At 45.1% G+C, this 13470-nt stretch overlaps 1 protein-coding gene across 6 annotated transcripts in view; it reads left to right on the top strand.

The window, feature by feature from the left end:
* The first annotated feature begins 12587 nt into the window (after window positions 1-12587).
* Window positions 12588-13470, top strand: part of ulk1b (unc-51 like autophagy activating kinase 1) — a 103994-nt gene continuing 103111 nt past the window's right edge. For all 6 annotated transcript variants that reach the window (XM_068006187.1, XM_068006184.1, XM_068006188.1 and 3 more), the window contains exons 1-2: window positions 12588-12755; window positions 13334-13426. In XM_068006187.1, the coding sequence (XP_067862288.1) occupies window positions 12666-12755; window positions 13334-13426 (183 nt within the window). In that variant the 5' untranslated portion in view covers window positions 12588-12665. The remainder of the gene's footprint in view (window positions 12756-13333; window positions 13427-13470) is intronic.

Here is a 13470-nt window from a genome sequence, read left to right as displayed (position 1 = left end):
CTGAATGGCCTGTTTCTGTGCTGTACATTCTATGTAATTCTTTATAATGTGGTCCAGCCGACAACTCACTACAAGAAAGAAATGAGTTGCTACCATGTCAAAAGAGCTGAGAGACATGAAACTTAGTCTTTCTATCCTTAAAGCTGAGATAGCCTAAAATTATTCCTGTGGCACCTAATATATTCCATAAATACTGTAACAAACAGTGGGGTAGAAATTGGACCTCACAGAGCCCGTATTACAGGCACAAACTGGGGCAATTTCGGGGACCAACGTCCTGCATCCCAAGGACACCTGAAAGATGCTCGACCCAATATTGGATCAGGCCATCTTTCAGGCTAGGCCCCTTGCATATGCTAATGAAGGACTTAACGCCTGTTCTGGGATCCATGAGGGAAATTGGACTGCCCTGAGACTCGGGCCTGTTCTGCTCAGGTTTACCAGGCGTGGATAGGGCCTAGCAAGAGGCTGCCATCCATTTTTACTTTAAGTTTGATATGGAGGCCCAAGGAGAAGGAGAAGGAGCATTCCTGCCGGCAGCACAGCACTCTCAAGAGCCACAATCGACCGCCCTCCCCTTCCCCTCTTCCCCCTCGGGACTTACCTGCCAATCACTGCCAGCGAGGCAAGCGGCCTGACATTGATATTTATAAAAGGAGCGAGGTGCCTGTGGAGGGGTGACAGGAACATTGGAACAGGAGGAGACCATTCAGCCCCTCGAGCCTGTACCGCCATTCAGTGAGATCATGGCTGATCCGTACCCTAACTCCATTTACCCACCTTGGCTCCATATCCCTTAATACCCTTGGCTAGCAAAAATCTATCAATCCCGGATTTAAAATTATTAATTGAGCTAGCATCTACTGCTTTTTGTGGGAGAGAGTTCCTCACTTCTACCACCCTCTGTGTGAAGAAGTGTTTCCTAAATTCTCTCCTGAAAGGCTTGGCTTTAATTTTAAGGTTATGTCCCCTCGTCCTAGACTCCCCTACCCGTGGGAAAATGTTTCTCTCTATCTACCCTTTCAATTCCTTTCAAAATCCTGAAAACCTCAATCAAATCACCCTTTAACCTTCTGTATTCCAGGGAATACAAGCCTAGTTTATGAAATCTCTCCTCATAATTTAACCCTTGGAGCCCTGGTAACATTCTGGTGAATCTGCTCTACACTCCCTCCAAGGCCAATATATCCTTTCTAAGGTGCGGTGCCCAGAACTACAGTGTACTCCAGATGTGGTCTAACCAGGGCTCTGTACAGCTGTAGCAAAAGTTCTTCCCTTTTATATTCTAGTCCTCTAGATGTAAAGGCTAACATTCCATTAGCCTTTTTGATTATTTTTTATACCTGACCCCACTGCATTTTAGTGATTTGTGCACATGGACCCTGAAACCTCTTTGGACCTCCACTGTTCCGAGCTTTTCACCATTTAAAAAAATACTTGGATCTATCCTTTTTTGATCCAAAATGGATGAGCTCACACTTACCTGCATTGAAATCAATCTGCCACAGTTTTGCCCATTCACTTAATCTATCAATATCTCTTTGTAATTTTGTGCTCCCGCCTACACTACTTACTATGCCACCAATCTTTGTGTCATCGGCGAACTTGGATATATGGCTGTCCACTGTATTATCTAAGTCATTAATAAATATATGTGCAGAGACTGGAGAAGCTGGGATTGTTCTCCCTAGAGCAGAGAAGGTTAAGGGGAGATTTAATAGAGGTGTTCAAAATCATGAGGGGTTTTGATAGAGCAAGTAGGGAGAAACTGTTTCCACTGGCAAGTGGGTCGGTGACCAGAGGTCACAGATTTAAAATAATTGGCAGAAGAACTACAGGTGAAATGAGGGGAAATTTTTTTCCTGAGGGTTGTTAAGATCTGGAACCCACTCCCTGAAAGGGCGGTGGAATCAGATTCCATAGGAACTTTCAAAAGACAATTGAACATGTACTTGAAGAGGATTAATTTGCAGGGTTGTGGGGAAAAAGCTGGGGAGTGGGACTAAATTGGACAGCGCTTTCAAAGAGCCGGCACAGGCACCATGGGCCGAATGGCCTCCTTCTGTGCTGCATGATTCTATGATTCTACAGTGAATAGCTGAGGCCCCAGCACAGTTGCTTGTGGGACACCACTAGTCACTTCCTTCCAATGCGAGTACCTTCCATTGTCCCTGCTTTCTGTCCTTAGGCACCGGCAGCTCACCCAAATTATATTAATGAAGCCCAATTTCAGGCTGGGCTCAGGCCTCCTGGTTGGGGCGTGCACTTCGTGACGCGATGTCGCCTCGAAAACGGGCCTAGGGGAATTACCATTTTTGAAAATGTTGCTTTCACTCTCTGAAGGTGTCTCTCCCCTAGAGCCAGGGTCTCTCACACACACACATCAACAACCCTTAGAAACTCACGGGCCATTCTTCACATGCGTGGGCCGAGACAGGGAGTATCGGCAGGTAATCAACCTGACAAATACACCGGGAAATAAATTGACGTTCGGTGTAAAATCCACAAGCAGTTGAGAAAAGCAACAGCAAAGGGAACCATGCCTGATTTTTACCCTTCCCCCCACCCCCCACCCTCACCCCTCCCCCGATCCTCCCACCCTCACCCCTCCCCCTCCCCCGCCAGAGGACACAGATTTAAGGTGATCAGCAAAAGAGCCAGAGGCGACACGAGGAAACATTTTTTTACGCAGTGAGTTGTTCTGATCTGGAATGCGCTGCCTGAAAGGGCGGTGGAAGCAGATTCAGTAGTAACTTTCAAAAGGGAATTGGATAAATACTTGAAGTTGGAAAGATTGCTATGCAATCTGCAAAGAAAGCAGGGCTACGGGGAAAGAGCAGGGGAGTGGGACTAATTGGATAGCTCTTTCAAAGAGCCGGCACAGGCACGATGGGCTGAATGGCCTCCTCCAGTGCTGTACGTACCATGATACCATGATAAAATGATTAGAGTGGGGAGCTGCATCTGCTGGTCACTGATAACATCTAGCGGTCAACTGCAGGAGGCTTTAACTGCGGTCTGACACTGGTCTGGTTCTCGACCCTCTCTGTCCAGCAGAGGATGGGAATAAGTTATTTTTTAAAAAAACACTCCTTATATGGTGGGGCCTCTCTCCCAGCTTTAATCTGTAGGAGGTGAATAATTGCCATTAGTTCTTGCAAAACGAGCCTGCCCTGTGTTTCAGGGAGTCTCACCGTTTCTAATTCTCAGCCTCCTTCACACACAGATATTTATCCTGCTTTCATTTCAAGTGATAATTTTCAATTGTTTGTGTGCATGGCTAAATTATTTTGAAACAAATAAATCTGAAAGACCCCACAACAGATTATTATGATTGTAACTCATCGTGTGAAGCATTTCAATGTGATGAGACAACGACAACTTGCATTTATATAGCGCCTTTAACGGAGTGATTATCGAACAAAAATTGACACCGAGGCACATAAGGAGATATTAGGACAGGTGACCAAAAGCTTGGTCAAAGAGGTAGGTTTTAAGGAGAGTCTTAAAGGAGGAGAGAGAGGCGGAGAGGTTTAGGGAGGGAATTCCAGAGCTTAGGGCCCAGGCAGCTGAAGGCACGGCCGCCAATGGTGGAGCGATTAAAATCGGGGATGCGCGAGGGACCGGAATTGGAGGAGCGCAGAGGTCTCGGAGGGTTGTAGGGGCTGGAGGAGGTTACAGAGATAGGGAGGGGGCGAGGCCATGGAGGGATTTGAAAACAAGGATGGGAATTTTTAAAATCGAGGCGTTGCTGGACCGGGAGCCAATGTAGGTCAGCGAGCACAGGGGGTGATGGGTGAATGGGACGGTGTGAGTTAGGATACGGGCAGCGGAGTTTTGGATGAGCTCAAGTTTACGGAGACACTATATAAATGCAAGGATTATCTCCTTGTAGGGCAGCAGACAGAATTGCCGAGAGTATTGGAATCGAATTCACTGTATATCCAAGCTGACAGTTAGAGAGTAAAGTGGTTCTATTTTTATATCCAGCGATGTAGACTGGCCTTTTGCCTTGTGGGTTTCTTAACCATCCAATACTCACTCATTACCTTAACCCAATATTTATACAGGATTGGTTCGGTGCTTTAAAATACTCGGCAGGCTGGCGTTTTTATATGTGGTTCACGTGTGAGTGAATTGTTGGGTGTCTGGCTGCTCCTCCATGGAGCTATCAGGTGACCCAGTGTATTTTTAACACTAGTGGGTGTTGTAGGATACAAATTATTACTGAGGTGCCACCATCTGCTCCAACTCATTCTTACCCAAAGCTCCTTCAATCCTTAATGGTATTAAGGCTTACGGAACCAAGGCGGGTAGATGGAGTTAAGAAACAGATCAGCCATGATCTAATTGAATGGTGGGACATGCTTGAGGGGCTGAATGGCCTCCTCCTGTTCCTATGTTCCTTTCTACAGGCTTTTAAAACCCAGGTTTGGTGACACACAGTCATCACCTATTAGTACAAAGGAATTGCAACACGGAAACAGGCCACTTGGCCCAAGATTGTTGGTGTTAATACTCTACACTAGTAGTAGTCCTGATCCCGTCTGCCCGCGCTGTACTCAGCTCCCTTTCTTTCAACCACCTATCTAACCAATTCTTAAATGTTGGTACAATCTCTGCTTCAATCGACCGTGGCTCGGTGGGTACGACTCTTGCCTCTGAACTCAAGAAGGTCATGGGTTCTAAAACCCACTCCAGAGACATGAGCAAATAATCCAGGCTGACGCTCTAGTGCAGCACTAAGTGAATTCTTGCTGTGTGCAAATTGGCTGTCGTGTTTCCTGTATTACAACAGTGGCAACACTTCAAAAATACCTCATGGGTTGTAAAGCGCTTTGGGACGTCCTGAGGTTTTGGAAGTTGTGATATAAAAGCAATGAAATAAATGGCCAGATCATCTATTTTAAGTATTGGTTGAGGGCTAAGTATTGGCCCGAGGGAGAACCCCCCCTGTACTTCTTCAAAATAGTGTCATGACATCTTTTACATCCACCTGAGAGGGCAGATGGGGCCTCGGTTTAACATGTCATCCGAAAGACGGCACCTCCGACACCGCAGCACTCCCTCGGTGCTGGCAGTGGGAGTATCGGCCTGGATTACGTGCTCAAATCTCTGGAGTGGGACTTGAACCCACAACCTTCTGATTCAGGGACGATAGTGCTAGCCACTGCTGACACTGTGAATGGTGAAAGGACATCCCGTACACAGGCAGCACAGGCAAATAATGTTTGCAGATTCAGTGCAGCTTTAAGAAGTTTACTGAAGTGATTCACGAGCCTTTTGTGCCTCAGCAGCAAAAACAGACATTGAAGATAAAAAAACTCCCCTGCTGTGCAACTTTAGCAGAACATTATAAAGAAGGGGGGGGGAACAAGAATGACAGGTAGCAAAGGCAGGCGACTGTTAAAGGATTAGCTTATATAAATAATACTGGCCGTCTGTGTGAAATGGGTGGCTGTCTGCAGGGCTCTACAGACACTCCAGACGCATTATGGGGCTAGCTCCTCATTTGCATCTCAATCTGGTCCCAGTGAGCCTGGCCTACAGTGTGTGCGTGCACTGAAAGCAAATCTCAAACCTCTGTCCCCAGCAGGAACTGTACAGATCTCAGTATGTGATAATGTGGCACCCTGATCGCACTATTGGCCCATTTCTTCCCAAGTTTTTTCTCTAGAAAAGAGAAGGTTGAGGGGTGACCTGATAGAGGTCTTGAAAGAGGTTTGATAGGGTAGACGTAGAGAAGATGTTTCCACTTGTGGGGGAGACCGGAACTAGGGGGCCATAAATATAAGATAGTCACTAATAAATCCAATAGGGAATTCAGGAGAAACTTCTTTACCCAGAGAGTGGTGAGAATGTGGAACTCGCTCCCACAAGGAGTAGTTGAGGGGAATAGTGTAGATACATTTAAGGGGAAGCTGGATAAACACATGAGGGAGAAAGGAATAGAAGGATATGCTGATAGGGTGAGATGAAGTACGGAGGGAGGAGGCTCGTGTGGAGCATAAACACCGGCATGGACCTGTTGGGCCGAATGGCCTGTTTCTGTGCTGTAAATTGAATGCAATTCTATTCAAGTACATCCGGTGATCTTTTTTTACTCATTCTCGGGATTTGAGTATCATCGGCAAGGCCGGCATTTATTGTCCATCCCCAGATGCCCAAGTCGTTTGATACAACTGACTAGGCTGTTAAGAGTCAACTGGAGTCACATATAGGCCCAGACCGGGTAAGGACGGCAGGTTTCCTTCCCTAAAGGGACATTAGTGAACCAGTTGGGTTTTTAATAACAATCCGACAGCTTCACGGTCACTTTGATTTTAGATTTGGATATATTTAAAAGATACCACGTTTTATTTCCAGATTTTTAAAACTGAGTTCAAATTCTCAAACTGCCAGGACAGGATTTGAACTCACAGTCTCTGGTCTAGTAATATAACCACTACACTACCGTACCCAAGATTGGGAAAGAGCATTGCTAATTGTGTGGAAATGTCCATTGCCTACACTGATCTCCCGTTCTAACGGATTGACAAAACCTTTAATTACTCCCCTGTTAGCTCAAATAAAAAAACACACATTTTTCTCCTGGGTTGCATGCAGCAGTGTCTGGGAGATCCCACAGCACTATCTCGAAGAAGAGCAGGGGAGTTCTCCCCGGTGTCCTGGGCCAATATTTATCCCTCAACCAACATCACTAAAGCAGATGATCTGGTCATAATCACATTGCTGTTCGTGGGATCTTGCTGTGCGCAAATTGGCTGCTCCGTTTCCTACATTACAACAGAGACTATGCTTCAAAAGTACTTCATCGACTGTAAGGTGCTTAGCGACCTGAGGTCGTGAAAGGCATCATACCACTGGAAGCAGCTTCTCCTTATTTATTCTATCAAAGCCCTTCATAAATTTGAACACCTCTGTTAAATCTCATCTGCTTTGCGTTTGTTGCAAAGGGAAATTGAAGTCAGTAGCCTCCATTTGTTACTTCTGATTAACAGTTGATTGAATTTGCTCAGTCACACACACAAGTGTTCTTTCAGCATTGTGAAAGTTAACTGAGATTTTTAGGTAAGAATTTTACAGCTGCCAGAAATGAAATTATAATTCAATACAGATGTTTATCAATTGTTTCCTGTGCTGTGGAATATTTTTGATTGTCTAACTGAGGCAATTTTAATTTCTCCATGAATCTTTTTAGTCCCATTTCTACTGGTTTAGTTTCTGACCTAAAGCCCCTGGGGCAAATTGCTGGTTGGGTGACAGTTCAAGTTTCTGCTAAAATGTGTTTGTATAATCACAAAAGGTAAAATCTTCCATGAACCAGCACAATCCAGTAGCTTAATAGAACGTAAACATTTTTTTTTTCTTTGCTATAAAACATATTCATTGATGTATTTAAGAGTGGTAATCTGGTGGAGCTTTAATAACACAAAAAATAAGTAAGGAATCTTACAACACCAGGTTATAGTCCGACAGTTTTATTTGAAAATCACAAGCTTTCGGAGGCTTTCTCCTTCGTCAGGTGAAGCTTTCTCATTCACCTGACGAAGGGGATAATCTCCGAAAGCTTGTGATTTTCAAATAAAACTGTCGGACTATAACCTGGTGTTGTAAGATTCCTTACATTTGTCAACCCCAGTCCATCACCGGCATCTCCACATCACAAAAAATAAGCATTTTTAATAAGTGTGTCCAGTCCTCCCCCTGTGAGTAACCTGATTTTAAATCACTGAAAATGACTTAATGAAACTATACTGGACCATTTACTACTTTCATTTGTGTACACTAGTCAGTTTCGTAGTAAAGTCGATATTTTTTAATATGCAAAAATTTTTACAACGTGCCTGCAAGTGCCTTTGCGCCTAAGAAAAAAAGCTTAATTAGAAGACCCTCCTCGAATGGCCACAGCGGGCGCAATCAGCAGAAACTCACTGTCCTGGTTATTTCGATCAGGGGGACGAGGCCAGTTTTGTGGGTGGGGTCAGCTCCAGCGCAATGATTTTTGAACCAGCGCAAAAGATTGCGGAAACTCGAATTACACTGGACGTAACTTATGTCCAGTGTACATAGAAATTCCACGATCTTTTGTGTTGATTTGGCCAGATTACGCTGATAAAACTAGCAGGAGTGTGATGGAATACTCTCCACTTGCTTGGATGAGTGCAGCTCCAACAACACTCAAGAAGCTCGACACCATCCAGGACAAAGCAGCCCGCTTGATTGGCACCCCATCCACCACCCTAAACATTCACTCCCTTCACCACCGGCGCACTGTGGCTGCAGTGTACACCATCCACAGGATGCACTGCAGCAACTCGCCAAGGCTTCTTCGACAGCACCTCCCAAACCCGCGACCTCTACCACCTCGAAGGACAAGAGCAGCAGGTACATGGGAACAACACCACCTGCATGTTCCCCTCCAAGTCACACACCATCCCGACTTGGAAATATATCGCCGTTCCTTCATCGTCGCTGGGTCAAAATCCTGGAACTCCCTTCCTAACAGCACTGTGGGAGAACCTTCACCACACGGACTGCAGCGATTCAAGAAGGTGGCTCACCACCACCTTCTCAAGGGCAATTAGGGATGGGCAATAAATGCTGGCCTCGCCAGCGACGCCCACATCCCATGAACGAATAAAAAAAAACTAGCAGAAACTCTATCCCCATGATAATGGTTTGCAGACTTTCTATTAAACTTCACTTGCCTTTTCACCTCTCACTGACAGGGTGTCTGTCTTTGTTAATCTCCATGCAAATAGCACCTCTGCTTTATGTGTTTGCTTGTATAATACTTGACTTTGTTACATAACAAGTCATGGTTCAATTCCTCAAAGCAAAGTTTTTTTCTGTGCATAATCTTTTCTGTTAACAAGTTCCAGGGAAACACTTCTAGACCCTGTTTTGTCAGTTTCTAATCTCTCCTCCTTTCACCCTGTCTCCCCTTTTCTTTTCTCTTGGGTCATAGTTTAATTGCCGCTGCCTTGAGGGCCTCCACTTCCTTACATCTCATCAGTCCTGCCTTCTAACAGTGCTGTTTCGCTTCTCTAGTTGTTCCTGTAAAGGCTGACTCATGCAGTAGTGAGTTGCCAGCACTCTAGGTGTATCTGGGTGTGTGCGGCTCCCAGTCGTTCACCACAGTACTCTCAGTTTCGGTATCGAGATATGTCTCTGTCAGCACTTTTGGTTTGCTCCTTTAATCCATTCCGGAATATACCTTAAGTATCCACTCCCTCCACCTCCGGCGCACCGTGGCTGCAGTGTGTACCATCCACAGGATGCACTGCAGCAACTCGCCAAGGCTTCTTCGACAGCACCTCCCAAACCCGCGACCTCTACCACCTAGAAGGACTATGGAGCAGGTGCATGGGAACAACACCACCTCCAAGTTCCCCTCTGAGTCACACACCATCCCGACTTGGAAATATATCACCGTTCCTTCATCATTGCTGGGTCAAAATCCTGGAACTCCAAAGTAACAGCACTGTGGGAGAACCTTCACCACACGGACTACAGCGGTTCAAGAAGGCGGCTCACCACCTCCTTCTCAAGGGATAATTAGGGATGGGCAATAAATACTGGCCTTGAAATCCTGAGAGCGAATTTTAAAAAATTAGTCATGGATTTCGGTACATATTTGCTTGAGCCTTACTATTCTCAATAGATGCTATAGACTCGTATTTTAAATTGTTTTGTTGCCCTTTTACACATCCAGTGAAACATAGAAAGAACTTGTATTTATATAGAAACTGATCAAACCTCTCAGGACATTCCAAAGCACTTCACAATAAGTGAAATGATACCAGGGATGAGGGACTTCAGTTATGTGGAGAGACTGGAGACAATGAGATTTTTCTCCTTGGAGCAGAGGAGGTTAATGGGAGATTATGGGGGTTTTTTGATAGAGTAGATAGGGAGAAACTGTTTCCACTGGCAGGAGGGTCGGTAACCGGAGGACACAGATTTAAGATAATGGGCAAAAGAGCCAGAGGGAAGATGAGGAGAATTTTTTTTACGCGAGTTGTTCTGATCTGGAATGCGCTGCCTGAAAGGGCGGTGGAAGCAAATTCAATAATAAATTTCAAAAGGGAATTGGATAAATACTTAAAAAGGAAAAATCTGCAGTGCTATGGGGAAAGAGCAGGGCAATGGGACTAATTGGATCGCTCTTTCAAAGAGCCGGCACAGGCATGATGGGCCGAATGGCCTCCTTCCATGCCGTAAGAGTCTATGATTCTATGAATCAATTCATTATTTGTGAAATTCAATCACTGTTACATAGGCAAATGCAACATCCATTTTGGGTTCAGCAACGTCCCACAAAAGCAAATGAGATGAGTGACCATCTATTATATGTTAAATTCACTAGCTGGGGTATTCATTTCATTGAAGCTTTCCTGTGAAACTTGCTCCTATGGGAAAATCCATTATAGTACTTGTAGTCCCAGTTATGCCTGTGGGTGGTGCTGTGATGGGGGTTTTCAATGTTTAGGATGTCACACCTTTGCTGTCACCGATTCTTCATTCAACCAATGTAAGGCGTCGCACAACACCAGGTTATAGTCCAACAGCTTTATTTGAAATCACAAGCTTTCGGAGCTTTGCTCCTTCGTCAGGTGAAGACTGACGAAGGAGCAAAACTCCGAAAGCTTGTGATTTCAAATAAAGCTGTTGGACTATAACCTGGTGTTGTGCGACGCCTTACATTTGTCCACCCCAGTCCATCACCGGCATCTCCACATCATTCAACCAACACCACCAAAAACACATTATCTGATCTTTTATCTCATTGCTGTTTGTGGGATCTTGCTGTGCACAAATTGGCTGCTGCAATTCCTTACATTATTACAGTGACTACTCTTCACAAGTACTTCATTGGCTGTAAAGCACTTCGGGACATCCTGAGGTTGTGAAAGGTGCTATATAAATGCAAGTCTTTCTTTCTAACCAGGGATGGGCAATAAATATGACATCGCTGGCAACACCAACATCCTAAGAACAAATTTTAAAAATGGATACATCCTTATACATCATACAGGGATCATATTTTTGGAGTGTTATATAAGGTGGTTCCTGCAACAGGGGCTTAGGAAGAAAGTTGAGGCAGGAGAATGGGTGCAAAATTCTAATGCTCTTCCCTGCATGCCATAATTCACCTTTCTGGACACAGGATGGACTCTCAAGATAAAGATGCAATCACAGGATAAATCTGCACTGATTCTAACAGCTTTCTATGCAACTCTCAGATCATTCAGAGACTGGAGAAGCTGGGATTGTTCTCCTTAGAGCAGCGAAGGTTAAGGGGAGATTTAAAAGATCATGAGGGGTTTTGATAGAGTAGATCGGGAGAAACTCTTTCCAGTGGCAGGAGGGTCAGTAACCAGAGGACACAGGTTTAAGATAATTGGCAAAAGAACTAGAGTGGGAGATGAGGAGAATTTTTTTAGGCGGCGAGTTGTTCTGATCTGGAATGCGCTGCCTGAAAGGGCGGTGGAAGCAGATTCAATAATAACTTTCAAAAGGGAATTGGATAAATACCGGAAGGGAAAAAATTGCAGGATTGAGGGGAAAAGGTGCGGGAGTGGGACTAATTGGATAGCTCTTTCAAAGAGCCGGCACAGGCACGATGGGCCGAGTCGCCGCCTTCTTCTGTGCTGTGAGATTCTATGATTCTATTTCATATCAAAGTCTCTCTGTGTGCTCGCTGGGATAACTGTAAGTGATACCGAGCATCCGTTTTTATGCAACGGGGCCATTCATTTTTTAAAATAAAAATTCTTCCCTCATCTCCTGCACTGTCGGGGTTTGCGGAATCTGATGGGCTGTGCACCGAAACGGTTAAAAGCAGAAGCCCAGCCTGCAACACTCAGCCTCCTGCTGGCTGCTTATTTTTTGCTGGAGTTTCCGCTCATCAGCAGAAAGCTGGCTGGCGACATCAGAAAAAAAAATGCGCCTGCGCGTTTTCCAAAAACCGAAGCTACAGAAAAAAAAAACCCCCAAACAGGCTTCTTTGTCTGATCATTGCGGCGGTTCCAGTCTCTCCCAGAAGGCGAATGTAGTTAAACCGGTGGACGCAGTGTTCATTTTGCAAAAAAAAAGAAGCAGAACGCTTGTGGCAAGAGACTGATTGGGACCTGACACTCTCACCGACATCAGGAGGTTTGCAACAGTTGCGGGAAGGTAGCTCTCTCCCTCTCTCTCCCTCTCCAACTTCCCTTTTGTGCACAGAGAGTATCCAGCCGGGGTGAGGGATACACAAGAGGGATCGCCGAGTCCCCCTGAACCAGACAGAGGGACAGACAGCAGATCGACCATGGGGGGAGACGACTGAGAAGCGTTCCGCCAGCCAGCGCCGGATCTCTCAATCCCCCTCCACCACGACACACACTCACACACTCACTCACACACACAACATGAACGAAAAGGGATCGGCGGAGAGAGGCAAACAACCCATGGAAGTGGCAGGAGAGAAGCGACATTCTTTCTCCACCAGCTGCCTGGACAGCTCCTACCCAGCTCCTGGCAAACCCTAATCGAGAGGAAGAGGAAGAGGAGAGGGCTGGCTGGCTGGCTGGGCAGGGAGGGAGGGAGGGAGGAAATAAAATAAAGAAATCATAAAACAGCACAAGACAACAACACCAAAAAAAAAAGGAGGAGGAAAAATGGAGAGCGTGGGGAAATTCGAGTTCAACAGGAAAGATCTGATCGGTCACGGAGCTTTCGCCGTCGTTTTCAAAGGTCGATACAAAGAGGTAAATTTCAGCCCTGGTCAGTTTCACTGGGGGGATTACTGCAGGTAATTTACACACTGTATCTGCATCACGTCTTTTGTTATTTCTCCATTGCTACAGTTGCAGCCTTGTTTATTTCCACCGGATGTATCTTTTATTTCTTCCAATTTACGAGATCTGGTGCTGGGTGGGGGTGAGAGAGAGAGATTGGCGTTCAGGAATGAGCTGAATGCATCTTTACATTGAGGACGGGGGGGGGGGGGGGGGTCGAGTTGGGACAAGTCAGGACAAGTCTCCTTCATCACCCTCCACCCCCCCCCCCTCCCATCTCCTTTAAATTATGTCCCAACGAGCAGAACCTTAATTTTGATTTTAAAATGAGCAAGTTTCAGATAAATCGGCCCAATTCTGTGTCGTCCACATCAAATTGTTTAATAAAACTGATCTAAATAAACTTGGCATGCGATGGTAGAAGTCTACATTTCTACTGGTGCCCAATAAATATAAATATATATGTAACAGTGGGTCAAGTTAATTCTTTTTTAAAAAAAAAAATCAAAAAATCTAAATGCTATAAGAAATTGCAAATTCTGTTTCAGAAACACGATTGGGAAGTTGCTATTAAATGCATTAACAAGAAAAATCTCGCAAAATCTCAAACCCTTCTGGGCAAGGAAATTAAAATATTGAAGGTAAGAACATCACTTTGTTTAACGTTTTTAATTTTCTGAATTTT

The sequence above is a fragment of the Heptranchias perlo genome, chromosome 25 (assembly GCF_035084215.1).
Source record: "Heptranchias perlo isolate sHepPer1 chromosome 25, sHepPer1.hap1, whole genome shotgun sequence".
NCBI lineage: Eukaryota > Metazoa > Chordata > Chondrichthyes > Hexanchiformes > Hexanchidae > Heptranchias > Heptranchias perlo.
This window is presented reverse-complemented; position numbering and strand designations above follow the sequence as displayed.